The sequence below is a fragment of the Emydura macquarii genome, unplaced genomic scaffold, assembly GCF_026122565.2.
Source record: "Emydura macquarii macquarii isolate MOO-44397 ecotype Brisbane River unplaced genomic scaffold, CSIRO-AGI_Emac_v2 contig_1254, whole genome shotgun sequence".
Lineage (NCBI taxonomy): Eukaryota > Metazoa > Chordata > Testudines > Chelidae > Emydura > Emydura macquarii.
Genome location: NW_027131391.1, coordinates 8717536 through 8742971, shown reverse-complemented (window position 1 = coordinate 8742971; position 25436 = coordinate 8717536). Strand labels below are relative to the sequence as shown.

Genomic DNA, 25436 nt, shown 5'->3' with positions numbered 1-25436 from the left:
CATTATGAGCTTGCGTGTGTGTGTGTGACTTCATATCAAATTTCTCCATGTAAGTTAGTTTGACTAACAGCCAGAACTGTGAGCTCACAGTGGTATCTGGGAGTGGATCTGGGCTATTTCTGGGTCAGTGATCCCTGGGAGTGTAACCTAAATAAACTAATACAAATCTGCAATCAGAATTTAGCTAATGAGCCACAATAGAATCCAGCTTGTTCTCTTCTAGCTGTATTGGCTCAGGAATTAGCAGTACTAAACATTTACTTGATCAGGAGTCAGCAGATGAGTCAAAAAAGACCGGGGATAGATCTGTTGTGTTAAGTAGGTGACTTTTGCATTGATTAATCCCTGCACTCTGGTGTTTAACACTCCTTGGGTATATTTTTCGAAAGCACAGAAGCCCCATCTTTGGTGGCGAATTATGCACTTGGGAGTCTAAGTCCCATTGACTTTCAATAAGATTTAGACACTTACATGTCCAAGTCACTTTTGAAAATGGAGCTTAGCTCATAAGTCACTCAAGGCTTTTGGGTATGTTCCCTAGTCACCATGGTGCGAGTTCTTGGTGGAAGTTGATTAGTAATGTCACATTTTGGGGTGCAATCCAGACCAGTGAGGCATTGTCACCTCTCACCCTATAACCCTCAGTGCCTCACAATGCTTTTCCACTGCTGCTCTCTGCCTGGGGCGCTCAGTCAGCAACAAGCACGCAGTCCTGCCCCCTCCCCCCCGAGCGTCTGCCTTGTGATGGAAGCTTGCTTATATCTATGACCTTGTTTCAAGAGGCAGGATGAGCTCATTCCATTCTTCCCTTCCTGTGCGTGTCCCATCCGCCACTGATTTCTATGTAAATGGGGCTTCTCCTGGTTTTGGTCACACCATGCTTCATTTCATTGGAGTCAGGTGGATAGCTGCCTTCCCTCCTGTCTGGGAGGGAACCTGTTTCTCCCTTTCTTTGGTCACAGACCGTAACTCGTAGTATTAGTGAGTATCTATAATGCCTTATGTGGCGTTAATGCATACACTTCACAGTGATGTCAATCACCCGCTTGTCATTAGCTTTCAGACAAGACCTCGCTTGCTACACTTCTATAATGCAGTACTATTGTATAGTCCGTTGATTCAGTGGCTTATCACCGGAGTTCCGCCTCCCTGTCTATAAGACCTGTCAACCTTTGCAATGTTAAAGCCAGATCAAGCTTCACTCTCCGGCTGGGATTTAGATGCCATGGAGTCTCCTCCCCACTTGTTAGCTTGATGGCCTTGTTTCCATTATATGTAAATGGACCTTCATTGTCTCTCCCCAGGTAGGCTGGCCCACCATATACCACCTTTTACAAAGGGTCTCCTCGGAATATAATTTTAATCAGGAGATTTGCGTGCCAGTGTTCTACCCGAAACCTCGTGCTTCCGGAGAGGAATCAAGCCTTCATTCCCTGAATGTCAGAAAGGTCCTTTCCTTCTGTCTGGACAGTTCTAAAACTTCAGGCCTCTCCCAAGCTGTTTTTCATTTGCAGAGAGGATGAAGGGCCAACTGATTTCCTCTTGCAGGCTGCCTAAGTGGGTTTCAAGCTGCATCTTGACCTGCTATCAAGTGCTGGGGTGCAGCCGCCTCACAGAGTAACAGCGCATTCCACCAGAGCTCAGTCCACATGTAAAGCTCTGCTGAAGGATGTTCCCATAGCAGAAATCTGTGGGCCTACTACTTGGTCTTCTGTACATACCTTTGCCAAGCATTACACCATTTGGTCTGCTTCCAGAGAGGACGCTGTGTGTGGTGAGGCAGTCCTCTGAACTGTCCCAACGGTCTGTTAGCTTTTTTGTCTGCTGCTGCACATTGAGTGGATGTTCTCAGAGAACATAATGACTCCAGGATCTCTTTCTTGAGTGGTAACAGATAATTTAGACCCCATCATTTTATATGTATAGTTGGGATTTTGTTTTCCAATGTGCATTACTTTGCATTTATCAACAGAATTTCATCTGCCATTTTGTTGTCCAGTCACCCAGTTTTGTGAGATCCCTTTGTAACACTTCACAGTCTGCTTTGGATTTAACTATTTTGAGTAACTATTTTGAGTAGTTTTATATCATCTGCAAATTTTGCCACCTCGCTGTTTATCCCCTTTTCCAGATCATTTATGATTATTTTGAACAGTACTGGTCCCAGTACAGCCCTCTGGGGAACACCACTATGTACCTCTCTCTCTTCTGAAAACTGACCATTTATTCCTACCCTTTGTTTGCTATCTTTTAACCAGTTACTGATCCAAGAGAGCCCCTTCCCTCTTATCCTATGACTGCTTACTTTGCTTAAGAGCCTTTGGTGAGGGACTTTGTCAAAGGCTTTCTGAAAAGCTAAATACACTACATCCACTGGATCACCCTTGTCCACATGCTTGTTTGACCCCCTTCAAAGAATTTTAGTAGATTGGTGAGACGTGATTTCCCTTTACAAAAACCATGTTGACTCTTCACCAACAAATTGTGTTCATCTGTGTGTCTGATAATTCTGTGCTTTACTATAGTTTCAACTAATTTGCCTGGTACTTAAGTTACTAACTTACTAGGCTTACTAGGGTTATCTCTGGAGCCTTTTCACAGGTGGTAGGTCTGCAATGTCACATTTGAGTTCCTTCAGAATTCTTGGCTGGATACCATCTGGTTCTGGTGATTTATTGCTGTTTAATTTATTGATTTGTTCCAAAACCACCTCTAATGATACCTCAGTCTGGAACAGTTCCTCACGTACTCCGCCATGAAGACTGATGCTTTTAGTTTTTCTGCAATAACCTTATCTTCCTTGATGCAGAGTTTCTGGCTTTGTGGTTGAGAAGGAACTGAATGGGGGCAAGCCTGCGTCTCCTTACGTGCCCTTGCTCAAAGCGTGTGGCATTGCTCTGCATAGGCCTGGGCCTGTGGACACTATTTCTCAGTCTCTGACTGAGAGTGCATGGGTGCGTGCACGTCCTGGTGGAGCACCCAGAGGGACAGAATATCTCTAGGAACTCAAGTTACTGTAAGATAAGTAACCTGTGTCAGCTAATTTCCTGTGTCAGCTAATTTCACAAGTACATTGCATAAATAATTCCTCCTGCTGGTTCTAAATTTTACTAGCGTTAATTTCATTGAGTGTTAGCTTGCACTGTTTGTAGGGCAGCATAAAAAAGGGTTTTCTGATTTGGGAGGAAGCTTAATCTGAACCTCTTCCCGACTCTGAAACAGACTCGTGTGATCTTATCCACTTCGTGTCTGTTTCCCAAATGTAGAATGGGCATAATACATACTTTTGAGGAGCCTTGTGAAGATGAATTTAGAGGGATTGTAGCAGAGTGAAAAATTCAGGTATATTTCACTATAATGTAGTGAGTGAGTCTTCCATACCCCAGGCAAGTCCCTCCAGCTCTTTCTTCCAGATGACATAATCACAGACTTGCTGGAATTTGGGGCATCTCTATGAAAAGGTCACTTAAATAAATGCCCCTGTGCTGAGCTGCTGTTCTCTGGTGCCTCTGCACAGGACATTAGTAACATGTTCGTCACAGGCACATTGGGGGCACCACAGACCAATGCCCTGGGAACGTAGGAGAAGGTGATGGAAGCAGCATGGTCCTCCCACGCCAATAATTTCACCACAGCAATGATTTAGTTATCCATGTTCATCTGTTCAGGTGGTCTGCTCAACCTTGTGTGTGTGCTGCTGTTTATAAACCTGTCCTCTTTCTATCCCCGAGAGGCTGCGAAGAACTGGTCAGTTTACATTTTTAATTCCCTGTAGGGCGAATGCCTCCAGTTAGAGCTTTGTGTGTAGCAGAGAATTGCAGACATTCAGCATCATCCCGTATGTGTGCACGTGCATGATATCCCAATGTGTATCTAATCTCATGTCAGGTTTTGTATCGGTGGCTAGAGCTGCCCACGTGTTTCCCCCATATGTGCAGCTCCCAGATTATCTCAGAAACTCAGGAATCAGGAAATCTGCCTAGGGCGCGTTATGCAATCGTTGAGCTGGTCGCGCCGAATAGGCCTATCTGTCCAAACACAGCGGAGCTTCTGAAGGGCACCTTTCGTTTTTGGGCTTGGAGATGAAGGAAGCCGTTCGAGAGCATTAGGAGTGCACTCAGTGCTGTAACCTGTGCATCTGCCCTGATTTATGGGAAATGATCTCCATGCCAGTTTCCAGGAAAAGGTCACTTTTAAAAATAAAGCAAAGCCCCCTTTCGAAGCAGTTTTCTTGTGTGGAGGAGCAGGGATGTTCTGACTGAGCTTGGTTTAGTGGAGTCACCTTAGAATCCTTCATTTTCTTTCCAAAAAAACTCCTCTTCCTCATGTTGGGGCTTTGTTTTAAAGAGGAAAACAGCACTCCTGCGAGGAGGGCATGAAAGTGGGGAATGGCAGGGAGCGGAGCGTGGCTCCTGACAGGGAAGCTTCATTGCACTGGGGGTCAAATTCAGCCCTGGTGCTAGCAGATGCAGCTACATTGAGCTCAGTAGGGTTACACCAGCGTTGAATTTGGCCCATAGTGCTAGTAGAGACTGAGTGAGGTGTCGGCGGGCACAGAAAGGACCTTCTCCCCACTCTTCCCTTGTACTCCTGTGCAGCCTCCAGCCAGGGTCTGTGTGGGGAGCCCGGCGGTTGGCAGCTCCAGTCTCCGGGACAAGGTCAGGCTCAGCGCGATGGAGAGTTCCCAGGCAGTGCTGGGGTTTCTGGCTCATTGCAGGGTTCTTAGCCAGCCCTGATAACTTACTGCCATTAAACACCGTGTAAAAAATAGCACCTCGGCGAATGGACGGGGCAGGCCTTGTGTCTCTACAGCTCCTGGGCAGCTGACCCCAGCCTGTCCTGTCCTGAAAGGGCTACGCTTCCAGCCCTTCACTAACTCCTGTGCATGCAAGTTGCTGTTTATTCCCCATGTCACTGGCTTTTTGGAGGGGCATCCTAGGAAAGCACCAAGGCAGGGTCATGTCTGTGGGTCCCCCTTTGGGGGCACAGAGACTTCTGCCCCCTTCTGTTATGTTCCCCAAAGAGGGCATGGGGGAGCCGGGCCAGGGCTTTGCCACTCCACTGCACCTGGCAGTAGAGCAGAACCAGGAAGTTGGAGAGCATGTGGAGCACCCCTGTAAAGGGATGGCAGAGGGGCTGCTTTGGGAGAGCCCTAGATTAGAGGAACTCTGGTTTAGTCAACCACATCTCTTCCAGGGACTCTCAATGCTATGGATGGCCCTGCCTCGTCCTTGGAGCCACAGAACAGGAAGGCAATGCTTAAGTGAGTCTGTGGTGAACCCTATCTAGAAGGCCTGTGGAAGAAAGCCCTGTATTTGGCATGTCAAATGCACCACTGCTGTAATCCAGTCTTGTGCCTTACTGGAAAGCATTTTGGTGACAGGTGACTGTGTTCAAAAACGGGGGGATCCGGTTCCAGTGCCAGAAGGAGAGGATAGATGACCCAGTCGCCTGGCAGCTGAAATTTAACTAGTTCGGTGCTGCACTCTAGCAAAAAGTGATCTGCATGGTCATGATTGCAGGGCAAGCTCGCACCTCTGCTCTCTCTGGTCTCTGGGGCATCCCCTCATGCCTTTACTTCTGGGGTCGAATCCAGTGACTTTCAGACTGGGCACTGGGCGACAATATCTAGTGCATCAGCTGAGTTTACCCAGCTGGTCAGATGGAGTTCAGATACCTGCGGTTCTTCCCTTCAGGAGTCTGACCCGTGGTGAGTGGTGACCAGACAGCCAGCTGAAAGCAAAGCATTTGGAGAGAGATTATTTCATACGCTCCTCCGGCATGTCTCTTAACTAAAGCTCTTCCATCCTGTGATGGTGACCCTCTGGGTAGGCCTCACTTCTTGGGCATCTGACTTCCCTGAAAGACTCTCCCTCTCCTTGCCCTTCTACTCCAGCCAGTGGTCCTTGGTTCTTGTCCGTTCCTGCCTGTTAAAACCAATTGAGTGGGCTCTGCAGAAGTGGCCGCCATTGTCCTGTAACAGCCGTCACGTGTTTGCAGAGGGCTGGCTTAGTGTGAGCCATTGTTTCCTTCCTTCTAGTTTTTTTCTCACAGCCTCCTCTTAAACTAAATCAATACAGTAACATCTGCTTTCTTGGGGCGGCCAGGCCTGAGAGTCACCATGTTACCGCCTGCCTCCAGGTTGAAAGCGTCTGTATCGTGGTAGCTGGGCGTCAGCTCCAGCACAAACGCTCTGCTCTGCCCTTTGCCAGTCCTGTAGAACTTTGCAGGTTAACGTTAGGTGCACCCCAAACCCTGACCCCTCACTGAAGAGCATTCCCCTGGAGCATCCAGTCCCTGGCACTGGACATTCAGTAATTACCAGGTAAGCTGTCCCCAAAGCGATGCAGTTAAACACAGCTGGAATCTTACAGCTCAGAATCAGGTTTCTTACAACAACACAGCGCTGTAATTCTGAAAATAAATATTTATTTACAGCATGCATAAAATTACTTCAGAACAGCTCCATGTCCGCCACTTGCCCAGATCCCTGGGGATTGGCTCTGAGCATCCCATTGTTGGGTTTGGCTCAGTGAAGGCTCTGCCTACGAAGCGGCAGAAGTTCAAAAAGTGCACCTGCTTTCTGGGGAACCAGAGAAGATGAAAGAGGCAGAGACTGTGATGAAGTGGAGATACGTGTGGGGTTTTCTGAGTGCTGTGCGTGTGCCTCGGTTTCCCCCGTGTGTCACTCCCCTATGTCGGGGATGGGACCCGGTTGTGTGATCTTTGCAGAGGCCACTAGAGGCAGATGGGCCTTCGCCAGCCACAGGTATGCGAACAGTAGCCAGACCCTTCTGCCCTCCTGGGTCAACCAGCTACAACAGGTTGCAGAGGTGGAGACAAAGGGGGGTGGCCACCTTGTCCGGGAAGGAGACAAAGGACTGGGGAGGGGCACGGGGATGGCTGTGGGGGGTGGCTGGCTGGAAGGGCCAGTCCACCGTAAGGGGGCTCAAGAGCAGGGGCTCAGGGGCTCCCTAGTTGGTCGCTGCTGTAACTTCTAATTAATCCGCTAACAACGTCTTCCTGCGCTGTGATCCTGAGACCTAATAAACCCGTCTCATTCCCACCCTGGCTGTGAATCGCTTCTGACTGCAAGGAGGGTGCGTGGCCCCTTTGGGGGTGTGTAAGGGCTCCCCAGGGTCCCATCCAGCGGGACTCATGGGGGAAGCTCAGGTGGAGCAGTGGGGCTGAATGCTCCCAGTCCAGATTGAGGAGGCGGCTGCGCTGGTGTGGGGAGACCCAGGGGGCCGACTGCGAGCACCAGGGACCTGACTGGCTGCGCCCCGAGTGGTTCCAGAGCCCAGTTCCTGTGGGACTCCATCTCCATGACAATAGATCATCTTCTCCTGGGGCATGGGCTGAAATCCCAGCTTCCCCTTGAGCAGCCAGGGCTGAGCTGATGGGGTAGAGAAAAGTAATAGGAAAGCAGCAGAGAAAATGGGGACAGGAGGAGCTTAGAGCAGATGCCATCTGGTGGTCCCTTCCAGCCCTGCCTTTCTATGATTGCTTAACCCCAGATCTCGATCTGTGGTTCAAGATCATCTGCGGTAGGACTGAGCGCGCTGGGCGGTGTCATGATGCGGTTCTCCGCATTCTCAGGTGCTTTGGCATGGCAGTTAGGGCCAGCAGGGCTCTAAAGCAGCTGCAGACGAGGAGCCGTTATTCCCTTGCACTTCACACACCGACTGGCTGGGCTTCCCAAAGCACCTCACTGATGTAGGAGTGCACATCTCATTGACTTCCAGTGGGATCTGTGCTCCTGAGCCACTTACACCCCTTGGAAAATCCCTCCCTAATGAGTGACTTGGCTAGGGAGTAATACACAGGAGCCCAAGTGAGTTAGGAGCCCAGATTCCATTGGTTTCAGTGGGAGTTGAGCACCTAACTCACTTAAACTCCTTGAAAATCCCTGCAGAAAGTAACTGGTAAGTTTAAGCATGAACACTGCGTGTCCAGGAAAGGAGAGGATGGCTTGGAGCCAGGACAGTATGTACGAGAAAAGGATAATGGGTCCTGGAACAGGGAATAGAGCAGGGTGGGGGCGGTTTAGGAGCCAGAGGAGACTCTTCAAAACAAGTGATTAACTTTTCAAAACGGTGGAACACTTTTCTTGTGTTAAATGCAGGTGAATATACTTGAAATACATCCCTTGATGTCACTGCTCCCTGGAAGCAGGGTTATGTGAGCAGAGGGTGAGGGAGCGGGGGGTGGATCCAGATGAGCAGTTGGAGGGCAGGTGTCTGTAAGAGAGCCTTTCTCTTAAGATGTGGGTTGCGCTAAGGTCAGGCTTTGGAGCCCTTGATTTATCGTGAAGAGCAGGTGAGTTCGAGGGGCTTTCTGGGGCTTTGTGAAAATTTCCAAAACATCTTTTGGGCTGGAATTTCCCACGTATGGTGTCTGTATGAAAGTAATTTTTTTCAGAAACCTTAAGCAAAATTCCTCCAGCCATTTTTGAGCCATGGGAAAGTGCAGAAAATACTTTGTTCTTATTTTAAAAAATCTGACCATTTTTAATCAGGGCTACAGCAAAAACAGCTGACGTTTAGCGTGACAAATGTGTCCTGGGCATACTCCTTAATTGGGATTGAGCATCATTAGGCTTAGGGGAGAATTAAAAATAAAAAATGTCATCAGTCATTGAAAAGTCACTGCAAATCATTGTGAGCAAATTGCTGCTATTCTCAGGCTGTTGCTGGGGAAATTTGAATCCAGGAGAAGCTCACTGAAACACTCAGCACCATTCCTCCCTTTACTGCCCCAAATCCCCCCAGTCCGCACCTTCCCACTTGGCACAGGAGAAGACCTTGTATTCTGCCGATCAAAATAGGAAAACTATTTAAATGTAACTAACACGATACTAACAAAAGAGCCCCCAGTCTGCTCACCAGGAAGCAGCATTCCTCTTGGACTGCCTTACTTTGCCTCTCCATTGCCCTTCCCCGTTCCCATCATGGTCTGCTGGTCTTCAATTGCTTTTGAGATTTAATTAGATGATCAACTCCTCAGGCCTCAGACCCTGCTACTTGTATGAAAAATTCCTTGCACTCCATATAAGGTTAAAATATGCAATAAATCACCGTTGCGGGGAGAGTAAGAAGCGGTGCTCTGATAAAAAGGAGTGGGATGTTTATAAGTCCCATGCTAGTGAGATCCTCTCCGCTGGTTTCCATTTTTATTATTCATCATGTTTATTATGGTAGTGCCTAGGGACTAACCAAGGATGGCCACCTTGTGCTTGGTGCTGTACAAACAGAGCTGCAGACAGCCCCGCTCCAAGAGCTTAGTGTAAATAGACAAGAGGAACACGGAGGAAGCAGCCAATTCTCTTCCCATGCGATCCCTGGAGGCGCCCCTTCTTCTGTGCTGCTGCTGCCCAGATCCTGACGCCCGCGCTGATGCTCAGGGGAAATGAGTGCGCAAGTGGGGCGCACCCAGGCCCTTCCTGTGACCCCCTGGTGGGTCGGACCCACCCTTTGGGAAGCGTTGGTACATAGCGCTGTGAGCAAAGGGCACTTCACAAATGCAGATTAAATCTAACTGAGCCTGGTTTCTTGCAAAACAAGGGATGAAATCCCCCGTGGGTAACGATTCATAGCGAGATGTTTGTCCCCGCTCGAATATTTGCCAATGACTTCCTTGGCAAGGCATCAGCTGCTCTGCAAGCCGGTCACTGAGGCTTTGGTAAACAGCATAATCACTTATCCTCGGTAGGACGTACTGACTGGGCTAAGTACCATGAATTTTTCTGGGGTGAAATGGATTCTGTGGGCATTTAACCCTACAAAAAACATGAGGCTGAGCCTGCGGCCCTTACTCACATGAGCAGTAAACAGGGCTCTTGTCAGAACTTTATGTAGTGTTGTTAAAATGCTTGTGTACAGCGCTCCAGAGCTTCACAGCTGGAAAAGTCACAACCTTTGCCCAACAGCTTGCAATGTAAACCTTGGACAAGAGGCACCAATTGAGAGCAGCACATGGGAATGGAGGAGAGAACAGCTGCTTAGTCTTGTGAGTCAGAGCTACTGAAAAGAGTGCTAGCAATGACAGTGGGGAGGAAGGAAGCAACAGTAAGAAATGGGGGGGAAATGCTGGAGTAGAGAGAGCTTTAAGTGGTTTAACTTTGGGACAGCAAGAAAAATCAAGCAATTGTATATGCAGTCCAGCAAAATAAACCCTAAAGGTAGCAGACACGGGCTGGGCAATGTCATTGACCGAACAGTTTATTCCAAACTTGGATTGTTTCTATTCCTTTTGGGAAGCTCTCTTGGCTTCGAAGGGTCATTCAGTTTTGTTATCTGAATTCTCTGAGTGTTTTCCTTTGCAGCTGCTTTTGCGTTCTGTTTTTGCAGCCCGGCACACCGCCAGCAGGGAACGGCGTGTGATCAGGAAGCAGTAGTTTTTTAAAAAGTCTGAGTGTGGACCCAGATGATTTTGTACCTTTCTCTCTTGTTGTGCAGAACACAGGCGGAAATGGCTCACACCTGTCGCGGAACCATCAACCTATCAACAGCGCACATTGACACAGAGGACTCCTGTAACATTGTACTTTCCAATGGGGGAAGGACGTACCATCTAAAAGCAAGCTCTGAAGTGGAGAGGCAACGATGGGTCACTGCTTTGGAGCTGGCCAAAGCAAAAGCTATCCGGCTGAGGAACAACCAGTCAGGTAGAGTGCTTATTAGAGCGCAAGTGGAATTGGATTGCTTATAAAACCCTGATGTAGATTAATTCTTCCTGCCTTGCATCCTGAATTGTGGAGAACTTTCAGACTGAGGGGGAAATAGGCCTTGTTAACATCTCTTACAGAACCGTGGAGAACTCTTATGTATCGTACATCTGGTGTTCTGGGTCATAAAGCAGTGAGCCCATTTTTAAAAAAGCCCCTGGTGTGGGGGTTGTGTAAATGTGCTTGCATGTCTTTGCCTTGCAGAATTTGGATTCACAGCATGGGCAGTGAATATTTCAACAAACATTTCAAACAGCTGGGAGTGGGACTGTAAGGAGACCAAGAACAGCAGCTCATGTTTTAGAGCCAGAACACGGCTTTTGGCACTCAGCCACAGCCTGTTTATAATGGCTCTAGGCTATATAAGCTGTGCATGAATGAAATCTGAATTCAGTTCCACTGTGGACATGTGTCACACTCAAAAATATTCCTGTGATGGTGTAGTGTAAAGCCTGACCGGCCTGTGCCCGGGGGTGGTTGCATTATGTACGTCTGGCAAAGTTATATGTGAGTTATACAGATAAACCTTTGTTCCCACACCGCCTTGTATTCTGAACATGGTACACGGTTAATAGGCAACACGTTTTAGAAGCGTTCAAAAGTTTCATTTTACGTTGGAATTCTGTTTCTCTTTCCCACCAATAAACCCATGTGCAGCTCTCAAGAGAAAAATGTACATGGAAAAAACAAAACGGAAGTCAGACCCTGATCGCAGACTGATTCCTGCCCCTCTTGGAAATGGGACCCATATAAGGGAGGTGGGAGAGGAACACCCTAAATTTGGAGCAGGAATGAGGGAACACCTTTGTGGCAGCCTGATTTAAAAATAAACACAGCTTCCCACAGCCCCTTCAGGTCTGGGATGTTAGAGGTAGGCCTGACGGGGGTAACCTAGGAGAGGCAGTGGAAGGGGGATGATAAACACTATTTATCACATACCGGTGTATCTTGGGGCTTTGTTCTGCATCCGTGCAGCACCTAGCACCCTGGAGTCCTGGCCCATGACTGGGGCTCCTCGGTGCTACTGCAGTATGAATAATTAATAATACATGGACTCTAGCACTCCGTGTGTGTGTGTGTGTAGATAGAATTGTACATCAGACAAAACAGGTGAGTGACTTACCAAATTGCCAGCTGGGAAGGTGAGAGGTAAGTAAATGCATTGATGACAACATCAGGGGGACCATGGCTGCATCTGCACTAGACACAAAACAAGTTCTGTGATGTTTGACAGCAGGTGGTGGACACTGCTCTCCCTCTCTGGGTCTCCACCATGCCAGTGTAGATGGGGTTGGCTGACTTCTCTGTGTGTGTTTGTAAAAATACCTGGTTGGCCTCCATAAAACAAATAGACCACATTTTGCAAAGGCAGATGCTGAACTTGTTCTTGTATATATCAGTTGGACGATCATCTTTGCTGGTGGCTGCTGTTGGCGTTGTGCTGGAATCTGTTCTTAACACACTGTTGATATAAAGCAGGATATTGTACTGCAAACAGTCTGTGATTCATAGTAACATGAGCTCTGAGTCCGTTATAAAAACTGGTTCCTGTTATATAGTTGGCAGTCCCTTGAGGGGATATAGAAGTTAACTATTGGTGTGAGAGCCACTGACTCATTGCCCATTATAATGAGTTGCATTTCCTGGTACCGGTGTTGCCAAATTCAATCACATTAAGAACTGTTTGTGAACCCTCTGTCTCTTGATACTTCACCTCTAGTGAGTGCGGATACTAACGGGGAATAAAAACAAATGTCATGAGCTCGTGGAAGACTTCTTGGCATGCTCACTTTGCCTCGCAGAGCAAGAAGTTACCAGTTCAGTTTGTGAATTCCCTGGATCTACAGCAGATCCTGTCATTTTGAGCGAATGTCTCTTGCGCTACAGAAAGAAGTTCAGATTTAAATGGGTTCATATTTGCAAAGGGTCTTTAACATCATCCTGATCACTCTTAAATTAAACCTCTTTCCGGATCGCTGCCTTAATGCCCACCTTGCTGTACATCAGAAACTGTAGTTTGGGACCTTGATTTCCCCCTGTTGGCCATGTCAGCATGTGCAGAAGGCCAGAGCGCTTAGCCTGCTTAAGACCTGCAGTCCAGCATGTAGCTTTAGGAAGATGCCAGTGAGAATGTGAGATCATTATTGCCAGAGAGCTGCACGTCGCTATCTTGGCTTGTACTCCTAGATAAAAATAGCCTGGGTAAAGCCTTCCCTGTCTGGAGACGTTTGGGTGTCCCGTTGGCAGGAGTTAGCAAGAGTAGTGGCTAGAAGCGGTGCGAAGGCACATGTTTCTGATCTCTGAATTCCTGTAGCTCCTGGATGAGGGTAAATATGCTTAGCGGACTCAGGCGATTTCTGAGTTATTCCAGATCGCTCACTTAGAGCTAATGCACCTAGGAGGTTCTGCTGTGTTTCCTTTCATTTACTAAAGAGCCTGCAGGTTTGAGCTATGGCAGGTCTGCATGAAACTAACTAAAGTCTCTGCCTTCTGTCCCTGTGCATTCCGGCGCGCTCAAAGCCTGGCAAGGATTTCTCTGTGGTGCTTCTGTATTGGTTATTCTGGTCCTGGATTGTGTCTCAGATCTGCCCAGGAGGGAGTCGTCTGTTTGTGGATCTCCCTCTCCTGAGTGGAAGGAGGAAATCTGCCAGCTCCATTGTGCTATTAGCCTCCACTCTTCCCAAGACCCTATAGAGGATGCTCTGTGGGATTGATGTGGGGACTAGGGGCTGGGCAGTGTATGGCCGTGTGTTAGGTTTGTGCAGGGGCAGGGGAAGGGATGTATGGCATTCATCATTCATCTGACATTGAAAATAAGCAGAGACAAGCGGCCCCACTTGGGAGCTGTGGCCGTCCAAGACAGTGCTTAATTCCTGCTTGGTCATGGCAACCAGTGTAGTGTGCCCAGCTTAATACCTATGCACAGCCCGGAGAGTCTCCATCTGCAGCTAACAGGCTGTATCACAGTCCGTCTGCTGCCCTTTTTATGGAGACTGAGGATCTTTTAAATCAATCATGCTGTGCAAATAGGGCTTTGTTACAGACACCCTGCTATTGCATAGCCTTTGAGTGACTTCTGTTTGCTGTCAGCTTGGATTTGAGGGATACATTCATTGTTCAGTGGCAGGAATGTCAGCCAGGGTTGCTTATTCATCTATTTTCTCTGCAAATAAAAACTTCCTCTTGCTTCTCCCCCATTCCCAGGAGGCACTGAGAGCAAACTGCTTTCTGTAAGTGGAATGATTCTGGGCCTCATTGATCCAGGGGTTTTCCCAACTGGCAAGTAAGGGATTGTATTAAACAGATATTAGGGCTGATACCTAGCACCTAACTCATGTGACTGCCTTGGGGAAAGCAGCTGAGACCCACTGTTTTTGTGGGTAGTTTTATTAAAACAAACAAACAACCCCTTTGTAAATGTCGTTAACTTGCCATTGTTCGGTGGATCAGAGCGAGGAAGGATGATTTTAAAGTGGTGCATGTGAGAGCATGTTGCACTTGTGAGATTAATCCGTACTTCGTTTGAGTCCGAAACGGAGACACGATCCAAGGACGGAAAGGGTGGGCTGTGACGGGAGGTCAGCTCTCTGGAGAGGTTTTGGTTAGGGAAGAGGTTGTGTATTTTGCCTTTATATGCAGTGTGAAACCCTAAAAGGACATTTAAGTGTATATTGATTGTCCTTTTGATTTATGGCTTTGTGGAAATCACATGTCAATACTCCAGCTGGCAAAGATGGATACTCCCTGGCTACCCAGATACCAACATGAGAATATATCCCTTACGTTATAATGATGCTGTATGGTGCTACTGGAGAGCATATTTCAGCAAAGGCTCTTGAAGCATATCACGAATATTAATTAAGCCTCATAATCATCCCTTGGGGTAGGTCAGTATTGTTCTCCCCAGTTTACTGAAGGAAAAACTGAGGCACAGAGATTCAGTAACTTGCTTAGGGTCACCCAATGAATGCGTGGCAGTCAGGAATAGACCTGAGGAGTGCTGGCGCCAGTCCTCTGCTCCAGTTACAACATGACGCTTTCCTCTCTCAAAAACTGGATTTTGTGTTTCTAGTTAAGTATATGAAATGGTGCTTAAATCCCCGTGAAATACGATTCCTGAAACCGTCTCTGCTTGTTGCAGCTACCAGGATCATCCCTCACATGAGTGCAGTTACACTGAAACCAGCAAGAACTGAGCCTGTTTACATCAGGGCCGAATTTGGCCCATTATGTTTGCAAATGACTGACTATCCCTGATCTGAAAATAACAGGGGCCGTAATCACCCGCTGCCCACTTTGCTGGGCCAGCTCCTGAATAATTCCAGCGTTTACTATTTTACTGTATTGTATTCATGCCCCCCGAGGTATTTGCCAGCGTATACATTATCTTCTCGCAACAGCTTTCGAATTCCACACAGACCAGCAATACTGGGCAGGGCCGGGAAGTGTGAGCGGGAGGGTCAGTTCAGCCGCCTGCTAAGTGGAGCTAGTCAGTCAGTGAGATGAGTGTGTGGGGATGGCTCCGTTGGTAATGACCATGCGGGACTCTTCCCTCTGGCCAGGGGCGCTCTGGGAGGGAGTAAAGAGTTTGCCCTAGTGTGACCGTTGCAAGGCAAGGACGTGTTATCTCGTCTTCTACACAGGAACTATACTTTTGTGGCTGGGGAGGAAAATAGGGGGAGATGCCTTTTAAGGGTGTGGTGAGGCTCCTGGCACTCTCTGATATCTGATGGTGATCAGTGGTGATACCACGGTGACAGGTGCAATAGAAACACTGTAGATAGAGCAGGATTGACTCTTGTCTCACTGACTTCTGTGACTTCCCTTTCCCTGACCTTGATTTGTTTCTCTCGGTGTGGGATGGGTGGTAGCCGTCCTGTGCGATGGGTTCTTTACATCCTAGGAAGTGCTCTCTTGCAGGGGATTTCTCTTCTGCTTTCTTCCTTGTTTTTCCTCCACTGTGTTTTATTTCAGGCCGGGGGAAGATCAGGATTGTGCAGCTTCGAAGTGCCCTTTTACGAGCTTGAACGAATATAGACCTCATCTAGCCGCAGAGCGCATCCGAGGTCAAGGAGACCAGCTTAACATATCCCTGGCTTCCACTGGAAATGGAATTGGATGATCTACAGGATTCCACTCTGGGAGGAAGCGGGTCAATTCTGAGTCTGATTCTGGTCTCTGGAGGGTTGGGTCAGTTTTCTCTTTCTGACTGAGTGTAAAGATGACCCTGTTCTCAGTGCCTGAGAACTCTCTCTCACTTGGGCTGAGTGAGTGCGAGTTATTGCAGTGAGCAGCTGCAGAGACCCAGTTCAGCTTTGCTGTGCACATGAGTTGCTTCTGCTGGGATGGGAGAGCTGAGGTGCATCCTGAAGTCACGTCTTCTGTGGCAGAAGATGATGGTGCCAAGGCCCCTGCAGAGGCTCCCTTGGTGTAATTTAGTCAGTTCTTGGTTTCTCAGTCATGTCATCCTTGAGAGAGACAGGTTAGTGGTTGGAATACTTCTGCTGCTAATCTGCAGAAAGAGACGATTCACATCTTCTGTCTCTGGATCCTCGAGACCTGAAATGTTTGCAGGGATCCTGATCTCCTTAGGAAACCAAGCCCTTCTCCACTTCCAGTGCCAGTACTATAGTTACGTTATCTCAGCCTGTATAAAACCTCACTGGCGTAGTGTCTGGAGAGTGACCCCAGCTATTGACCTTGTCTGACTGGTTCAGAGTTTGACTTGCTAATCTAAAATTGTAAAAAAAATTAAACCTCGAGTTTTAAAAACAGTAACATGCTGCTGTTCACGAAGGAACGTGTGTGGATGCACGCACACACTGCTTGGTACAATATCACCTCATCTGGCGCTTGGGTGCAGGATTTCCTGCCAACATGACATCACAGATGAATAATGTTCTCTCTTCCTGAGAATCCAGTTGTTCTGTTTTCAGAACAACCAGGTAAACTGAAAAGAGACCTCTTCCAAGAGCATGACCCTCCCCAGTCCAATAGTCCAAACCAGTTCAACCAAACTCCATGTGCTCCTGGACAAAAAGGGGATTAATTAACAAACCTATTGTTCCACTGACAGTTGTGCTTGAAAAGTCTTGGAAGAAGACTAGATGCCACCAAGGGTACTTTTGGAAAGGTTGCTACTCCTCACGGTCACCACCTGCTAAGTCTAGCTTCTAGCCTCATGAACTAAGGGAACAAATAATAAAAGGAAGAAAGCGCTAGGTAAGTAGAGGGTGGCTAGACCCATGAGCACTAGCCAGCATGGAACTGTGTGGAACAAAAGTGGGAGACACACAATTGCTTTGTTGGGTAGAATTACAAAGTTCGTGGGTGAAATGAAGGTCCTAGATACACTATGTCTGGAGTTCACTTATTACCAGAGAGAGACTGACAAACTGGGCACAGGTGATGGAAGAGCAGCACATGATTGAGGAACTGGAAGGGTGGATTCATAGGAATGGATAGCTTGGCCAGGTGATGCCTAGTGTGTGAAATCAGTCTGTTTATTTGAAGATTGCAAATTCAAAGGAGGAATAATCTGCAGGGCCCGGGGATTCAGCTAGGAGTAGGCGGTGAAATTATGGAAGCTGAATATCCAGGAATGCTTCCTGACAGTGGGATCCCTTGGCTTGTGGGAGGGGGGGATGAAGCCCAATCACTTCTGGTATTTTTAACTCTAGGGTGGGCAGAGCACTAGAAAATGTACAACAGAGAACAAGTGTACAGTGGCTGGAGATCCGTGAGAGGGGCTGATCAGTTTTTTTTACCATCTTATTTTTCCTTTTTCTGTTCCTGTGTCCGTGACAGTCCAGAATCAAAATCCATTCCCAGGGTTGGGTTTGTTGGTACAAGGAGAGGAACGTTATGGTGAGTTACAGTAAAAGCATCACAGGCACATAAAGACCGTGAAGATGTGGTTGACCAAGTGCATTTTCCAGCCCCGCAATACACGAAATGCAGGAATTCACTACTTACGCCAGCGTTCATGTCCACACCAGACGTGGATCACCTGTTTACCAGCCAGCCCAGTGCACGCCAAGTCCCCCCCAGATCCACAGCAAAATCTCTTGATCCACCCACCGTTCACACACCGTTCTTCACAACAGCACTCCAGCTGCTGCTAGAATGACCCACTCCTTGTAGATGGGAGAAGGGGCAGAGTCTCTCGTCTGAGGTCCGGGTGCGCGATTGTGAGGAGTTGGATGCATTCTGGGGGGGCTGCAAGGCCATCTGTTACAGAGTTTGGGGGGCACGGGGGTCTAATGATGGCTGGGAAAGCCTGTGTGGTGAGGTTGGTGTGGATGTTGATGTTGGCTTAACCAATAATTTTTAATCACGCTGTTCATAGGAAATGATCTTGGACAACCTTAACTTTTCAAGTATTTTGTGTAGGAATTTCCCAGGGGTTTTAATGCACGTCCACTGATGGGTCAAGCTAGACGGGGCAGGAGCTGAAAAGCAGCTTGGGGTGCAGGAGGAGTAGGTGGTGCAGGGGGAGTAGGCGGCAAGCCCTTCTGCCTTCCCCAGCCAGCGAAGTGCCCTGGCTCGTTGGGGGGAGCCGTGCTGCTGCAGAGCACAGGAGGGAGCCACCCAGCTCCTCTGAGCAAGTAAAGCACTTACTGAGAGTTCACAGCTAGGCGCTGCTCTCCGTGAGCTGCCCATTCAGCCCAGGGGGTCGCCTTGCAGCTTGCAATGCAGAAGATGGACAGGTTTGTAACACAGCTACATAGACGAGCGCGAGCTCCCATCGTTGTCCTGCAGATGTACAAAATCCTGTGGTGGCTGTTGTGTTTATCAGGCTTTACAGGGGGATCCCATGCTAATTGTTCCGAAGCCTTCCCTGTAAGAGTGCTTGTGCCAATTGCAGTGCGGTTGTTTCTTGCTTGCTGCCTCTGAGGGGCTTTTTGACAGCTGAGGTGTGATGTTTGCTGCTTTCCTGGGAATGTGACATCCCCCAGCATCTGACACCTTCTCCTTAGCTCCTGTGAAGCCTTCCTTGAATCCTTGCCACTTCCTCACAGCTCTTGGTCGTGTGGCATTTGCAGCTGGCGCCCTCTGTACCGTAATTGTTTCCTCTTTTCACAGTGGCTGCCATCGTTGCCTGTACACTCTTAACTCTATCTCTACCCTAACAGGAAACATGATTGTTGTATCAGGCGCCTCTCAGACCTCTGTGAAAACACACTCCTTTTCCCACCACCTCTTCAGTAGCTGTATTGTTCCGTTATCCCCCTTTCTCTGCGTCACGTTTTGCTACTAACTGTGTGGTTTACCCTCAGTCTGCGGAGCTGGTGTCTGAAGAGGCTGAAGTTCTCTTGTCACTCAGCACTCAGTTTCTCTTTGTTCCCCATATCAACTTTTTGGCCCCTGCAGTCGGAATTTCCCAGCGCAAAGTCTGCTGCTGCTGCTAATTGCACCAAGGAATTGCTGCCATGGAAGGTTTAACTGACCGAACTACTGTCAGGTGGGGTTTCTCTTGGATTTCCATTCTTAAAACTATTGCCATTTTCTTTCAGTGCCTGCTGCTTCTCACTCAGCTCCCCTCTGCAAGCACTCAGGCCAGGTCTGCACTAAAAGGTTAGATCGACCCAGCTACGTCACTCAGGGGTGTGAAAAACCCACACCCCAAGTGACATCGTTAAGTTGCCGAATCCTGGTGTAGACAGCATTAGGTCGGCGGAAGAATTCTTCCCTTCCTGCTGTCACTGTAGTCAGTGTCTACACTGAAGCACTACGGTGGCGCAGCTGTGCTGCAGCACAGTTTCTAGTGAAGACGTAGCCTCAGTCACAATGGTCTTGCCCGTAACCCTGTTAAACTGCAGCGTGGCTGGATTCCTTTGTCTCTTCTTTGCTGCCGTGTTGCGCTGCAACCCGTGTGCGGTGGGAGAACAGCATAGCTTTCCCATTGGCACTTGGCCAGACAAAAGTAAGGTGTGATAAACCAGTGACATGAAGCACGTGTTTTCCCCACTAACCTTCTGCCTGGGCAGTTGTTTGGGTGGTTTCTTTTGCACCTTGTACCTGGTACGTTAGACAGCACCAAAGAGATTTAAGTATTTCCTGCTTTACTGCAATAGATTTTCTGAATTGTACAAAATTCCAATCAAAATGTCTCTCTCCCTGCCCCCTTTCAAAGCCAGCTCCCCAAGAATTCTCAATCCTCTGTGTGATTCTGCTTCCATTACAGTGCGTGGCCTCCTGGGCATTTCATATCTTACTGAGCTCATTAGATTCTGGAGGGTTCCCAACGGCAGCGATTTTATGTTCTCGTTTTTGGCTCGCTTTCTAGGACTGTCAAGAAAAGCCTCCTATCCCGCAGGCTGTTCATCACTCCCTGCTGGAAAGCAGTCCCGCACCAGTGACGTTATCTGTCATTAGTGGAGTTGAGAGCCTGATTACAGGCGCATGCTCTCTGACACCCTTACCCCCTGTAAGGGGGAGTTCGGTTAGGACAGGCTGGCTCGTTAATAAATAATACTAGCAATCAGAGACCTGATTGTGTTCTGGGGACTGAAATCCAGAGCATCGGACAGAGGCTGCATTCAGGAGAGAGATGCGACCCATGTGGCGTGGTACAAAGGCTTCATCGGGCGCGAGTTTGGTATATGGTCCTCACGAAACCATCCTAACCAAGTGCCAGGCAGCCCCTTGTTCCCCATCACACCATGTTCTGTACACACCACGTTTTAGGGGTATTTTCGTTTTACAAGGGTCTGATGAGACTCGGTTTCGTAGCCCACCGCCTTTGTTGCTAGGAGTCCAACTGTGCGGACCTCAGAGAGAGAAAATAGACCTCGCTAGTGATTTACGAAGTCTCTTGCTAAGCTGGGGGTCTGTGCTGCGAGCACATGTATAACTGTAATTGAGCCACATACTGGAAGCGTAGCGTGGGTGCATATGGGCCGAGGCGGGAACCTGTCCTTGTTATAGGAGCCCTCACCACCGCATCTACACAGCTTGCCTACGGGGCCCGGTCCCCTCCCAGCCTCATACAGTTCACAGTGCCCACAAGGGGCGAGAGAGTCTCTTGTGCATCTCATGAGGATTGGAGGAGCCAGGCTGTCTCTGCGGGGGTGCAGGAGAGGGGCTCTGTCCTGCTTTGCTCCAAGCGTGAGAGGCAGGGTGGGGTTGCAGGCAGACCCTGGCCTATCCATGCACTGCAGCCTATACTGTCAGAGCTGGGAAGGTCAGGGGACTGGAGCCTTATTTTCTTCTTTGAAAAAGCAAAGAAATGCCAGCAAAGTGTCTGAGGTTCCCCAGTGAAGTGCTGAAAAGTCAGGACATTTCCGAGTGATAAGATTTAAAACTAAACTCTAGCTTGTGTCCTTTCTTTTGTTGTTGCTTCATGATGAATCAAATTCTCTTGGGAGGTTTAAAATAACTCCCTGCTTGTGTGAGACCTTAGAAGTACCCAGAATGAGAGCCTAGTCTTCTCCCGTTTTGCTAGAGGAGACTGGGGTTGTCTCAAAGCACACGTCTCACCTTAAACAAAGGTATGGGGGCGGGGAGGAGGCAGAATTTGAACCTTTAACAAAGACACCTTTTAATTTTGTCAACTCATAAACTCTGAACAAAAACAAATGAAAACACCTCAGAGTTGTAAATGTTCTGACCTAAATTTTGTTCCCCTCTCAGTCTACGTCACTTCCTCTCTTGGCTTTTCTGTTGTCATAATGTCACTGGTTCTCCTCATAGCCTTCCAGGGCCATCAGGACCCAAATTGGGAATGCAAATAGACAGTTAGGACCTTTTTTGGAAGGGCATAGGCGGATGAAGCGAGAGAAGGGGAGGAGGATTTTCTTTCAGGCCTAGTTGAGCCCATAAGCCCATTTCCCCGGCTCCTCTTTCAGGTAACCTTTGAAATTTCAGTCTCATCTTTAATTCTTCTCCTTTGGTGGGCATGCATTATGATGCAGGCTTTATATTATATGAGAAATATGGTCATGTAATTAACTGAATAGGAAACCTTGTTCTACAGCCTTAAAGGCACATGTAGCAACTGTTGTGCTATATCTGACTCCGTATTACAGACATAATCCATGCAAATCATTTAGAGCCAAGGCACACAGTAAATGATACACTACAGATTAAATATTACAGGAGAGAATAACAGTGAACGCTGCCTGACCTATGTCGGCCATCTAAAGTCACATCTAAGTTACCTCAGTAACTGATTGCCTTCTCTCGGGACTGTGCTGACTGAAAAGAAACTGAACGTGTACTGTGTCACCTGCTGGCTAAATGATTGAACTAGTTGTGATGGAGGAGAATGTATCAGTAAGTCAATAAGAAGCTGTAAGTATAAGTGTGACAGCATAGAACATGCTGGCAAAAGTTGTAGAAAAAATTGCATGGAATTATATTATCTGAGAAATAGTATGTGACCTTGTGACGAGAGTCTTGGAAGGGGTGGGGTGTGTGTGTGTGTATTTGTGTGTATACACAATATGTGCGTTTTGCACAGAGGGACGAGGTGAAAGTTGCATTCTTTGGCATTTCCTGGCTTCTGACTGCTTTACTTTTGTAGCCTTTGTGTGCGCTTACCATATTTTTGATTGTGTGTGTTTATAAAATACAATTAAACATATACACATATGTATTCAAATACCTCATTTTGAAAAGGACATGTTGGAGAATACATTCCCCAAACAGTCGGTCATTGCTGCGTGGATTACAGCAGACACTGCATGGCTAGGTTTTGCCCATGGTCTGGTGAGCTTGTGTCCCATGCTGAGAAAGCAATTTTGTGGCCCTAAGATCCAGGCTACAGTTGAGGAACTGGCAGTCACGCAGATGAAATCGGCGTCTCTGTTCTGATGACAAATGCACTGCCTTCCTCCTCGCCAGGTTCTAGTGAGGAGACCACAGTAAGGAGCCCTTCTAAAAAAGTTTCTGCTAATGTCACTGTGCCTCGAGCGTGAATAATTTTTAAGACTAATTGTTTTTTGTTTGTTTTTTAAAGCTTTGCCCTTTACATAGCATCTTTGGTGATGTCCTTTGAATCAGTGGGGTGCTGCAAAAGATATGTGAAAACCTTGCTGTTTTCACACCCTGGTGCGATGTCACAAGAATGGTGCAATTCTGTGAAAAGCTGCCAAATGGTGAGATTGAATCCTATTAAATCATATGAGTTTTGAGTGACAGCTGGGCCACTTCCCCTCAGAAGCAGACCCGTCTGCAGAAAGCAAACTCTGAATTTTCAAATTGTTCATCTTGAACAAACGTCAACTTTAAGCGTGTGGAATTTCACTGGATTTTTGCATGTTTCAGGGCGTGAACCCTATGGGCTGGTATACACTGAAAACTCACTGGCACAGCCATGCGTCTCAGGCTAAGTCTACACTACCGCCTATGTCGGCAACATTTATGTCGCTCAGGGGTGTGAATATTCCGTCCCCCTGGGTGACATGAGTTACACTGACATAAGCACTTGTGTGGACAGGGCTATGTCAGCGGAAGAGCTTCTCCCGCCGACATAGCTTATGCTGATTGCAGGGGGAGATTTTTTATGCCGACAGGAGAGCTCTCTCCTGTCAGAATAGACAGTGTGTCTTCACCACACACGCAGCAGCAGTGCAGCTGTAGACATGGCCTCAGAAGTGTGAAAAATCCACATCCTGGAGAGATGTAGTTAAGCCGACCTAACCCCTGGTATAGACAGTGGTAGGTCAAGAGAAGAATTCTTCCGCTACAGCCTCTCGGAGGTGGAGAACCCCTGCCACTACTACAGCGAGTGTCTACACTACAGTGTAGTGGTATAAATGTAGACATAGCCATGTTCACAAGATGGTGCAAATAACCAGACTCTGCCAGTTGGAAATGACCCGCAGTGACAGTCTGAATGCTTGCAGGTGTTCTGAATTTCCCACCACCTTCCTGCTAAGCACAGCTAGGATAATATTGCTGCCCTTTGCACAGGGAGCTTTTGTAGGTGGTAACAACTGTCACTCTGCAGCTGCTGCTGAGTGGAGACGGCTACTTACCTTGGTGGTGTGCAGATCTTAAGCCTGTTAGAAAAGTCCCATTCATACCACATTTTTACTGTAACAGACCATTTGGTCCCTTTAGTGAGCCTTAGAAAACGGTATCACTGCATTCAATAAAAGCAATAGAGCTATAACACTTGCCCTTATTGAGAAGAGAGAGTGAGATTGGGATTAGTTTGAATAGATAAATAGCATGAAAACAATTGCAACGAAGTAATGTGTTGCTCTGTATGTAGCTATATTTACATTTGGAACTGCTGCATGTACATGTGTCTGAAAAGCGCTGGTTTAAACAATGCCATTCTGTTTTGTTTTGTTCGTGACTTTGTCTCCTGTGTCCGTCTTGTTTTACTTTTATTAAACTGTTTTGTGTGTGATTTTTTCCTGATTTAATTTAATGTATGGGATTCCTACTGTCTGCTCTGGGCAAACGCCACCCCCATTTCACCGTGTATGTATGCATGTCTTGAGTTAAGTATACTACTCCCCCCACTTCATGCTTTTCAATGGTTTGTAAATAAATGTTGCCTATCTATCTCTAAGGCTTTGTGGCATCTTTGTTCCTTCCATTTGTTGTCATTTTTCCAGAATAAAGGGAAATGATCCAAGGATTTTGTTACCTAGATCAATTCAATACTAACAAAGAGCTGGCTGTATTCAGTTGGGGTTTGGGATCACTGCATTCCATCTTTTCCTGTCAGATTCTGAGATTCCGAGGCCAGCAGGACCATTGTGATCATCTGGTCTGACCTCCCGTATCACACAGGCCATGAAACTTCCTTAACGTAATTCCTGTTTGAGCTACTGAAGCATGTCTTTTAAGGAAAAGATCCAGTTTTGATTTAAAAATGGCCCATGATGCACAGTCCACCACAACCCTGGGTAAATGGTTCCAATGAGTGATTATCCGCACTGTTAAAAATTGACGCTTTATTTCCGATCCGAGTTTGCCTAGTTTCAACTTCCAGCCATTGGATCTCGTTAAGCCTTTGACTGCTAGACTGAAGAGCCCACTGTCAGATATTTGCTCCCCATGATAGTTGGGGTTGGTCCTGCTTGGAGCAGGGGGTTGGACTAGATACCTCCTGAAGTCCCTTCCAGCCCTAATGTTCTGTGATTCTATGGTTCTATGTGGGTTCTTACAGACTGTGATCAAGTCGCCTCTTAACTTTCTCTTTGTTAAGCTAAATAGATCGAGCTCCTTGAGTCTATCACTCTAAGGCAGATTTTCTCATCCTTTCATCATTTTCATGGCTCTTCTCTGGACCTTCTCCAGTTTATAACATCCTTCTTGAATTGTGGACACCAGAACTAGGCGCACTATTCCAGCAGCAGTTGTATGAGTGCCATTTACAGAGATAAAATTAACCTCTCTGCTTCTAGTCAAGATTTCCCTGTTCATGCATCTCATTATCATATTCGCCCTTGCACAGTATTGCACTAGGAGCTCATGTTTGGCTGATTATTCTTCCTCCTCTCTCTCCACCCCCCAAAACTTTTTTTTTTTTGTGTGTGTGTGTCCCTGCTTCCCAGGGTAAAGTCCCGCACCCTGTCAGTCTGACCCACATTCTCTGTGCCTAGATATGTAACTCTCCACTCTAAGGAGCCCACCTACCGTCTAAAGAAGACAAAGGGAGCCTTTCTATAGACGTAATTGGATGTTGGACAAGGTCCTGTTGCTCCAAGCAGAGGGGCTGATCCTGCTCCTTTTCGCTCCACTGGAA

At 47.5% G+C, this 25436-nt stretch overlaps 1 protein-coding gene across 1 annotated transcript in view; it reads left to right on the top strand.

The window, feature by feature from the left end:
• The window catches only part of OSBP2 (oxysterol binding protein 2), a 262872-nt gene that overhangs the window by 41766 nt on the left and 195670 nt on the right, over window positions 1-25436 (top strand). The window contains exon 2 of the mRNA XM_067550191.1: window positions 10458-10666. Coding sequence (XP_067406292.1) covers window positions 10458-10666 — 209 coding nt within the window. The remainder of the gene's footprint in view (window positions 1-10457; window positions 10667-25436) is intronic.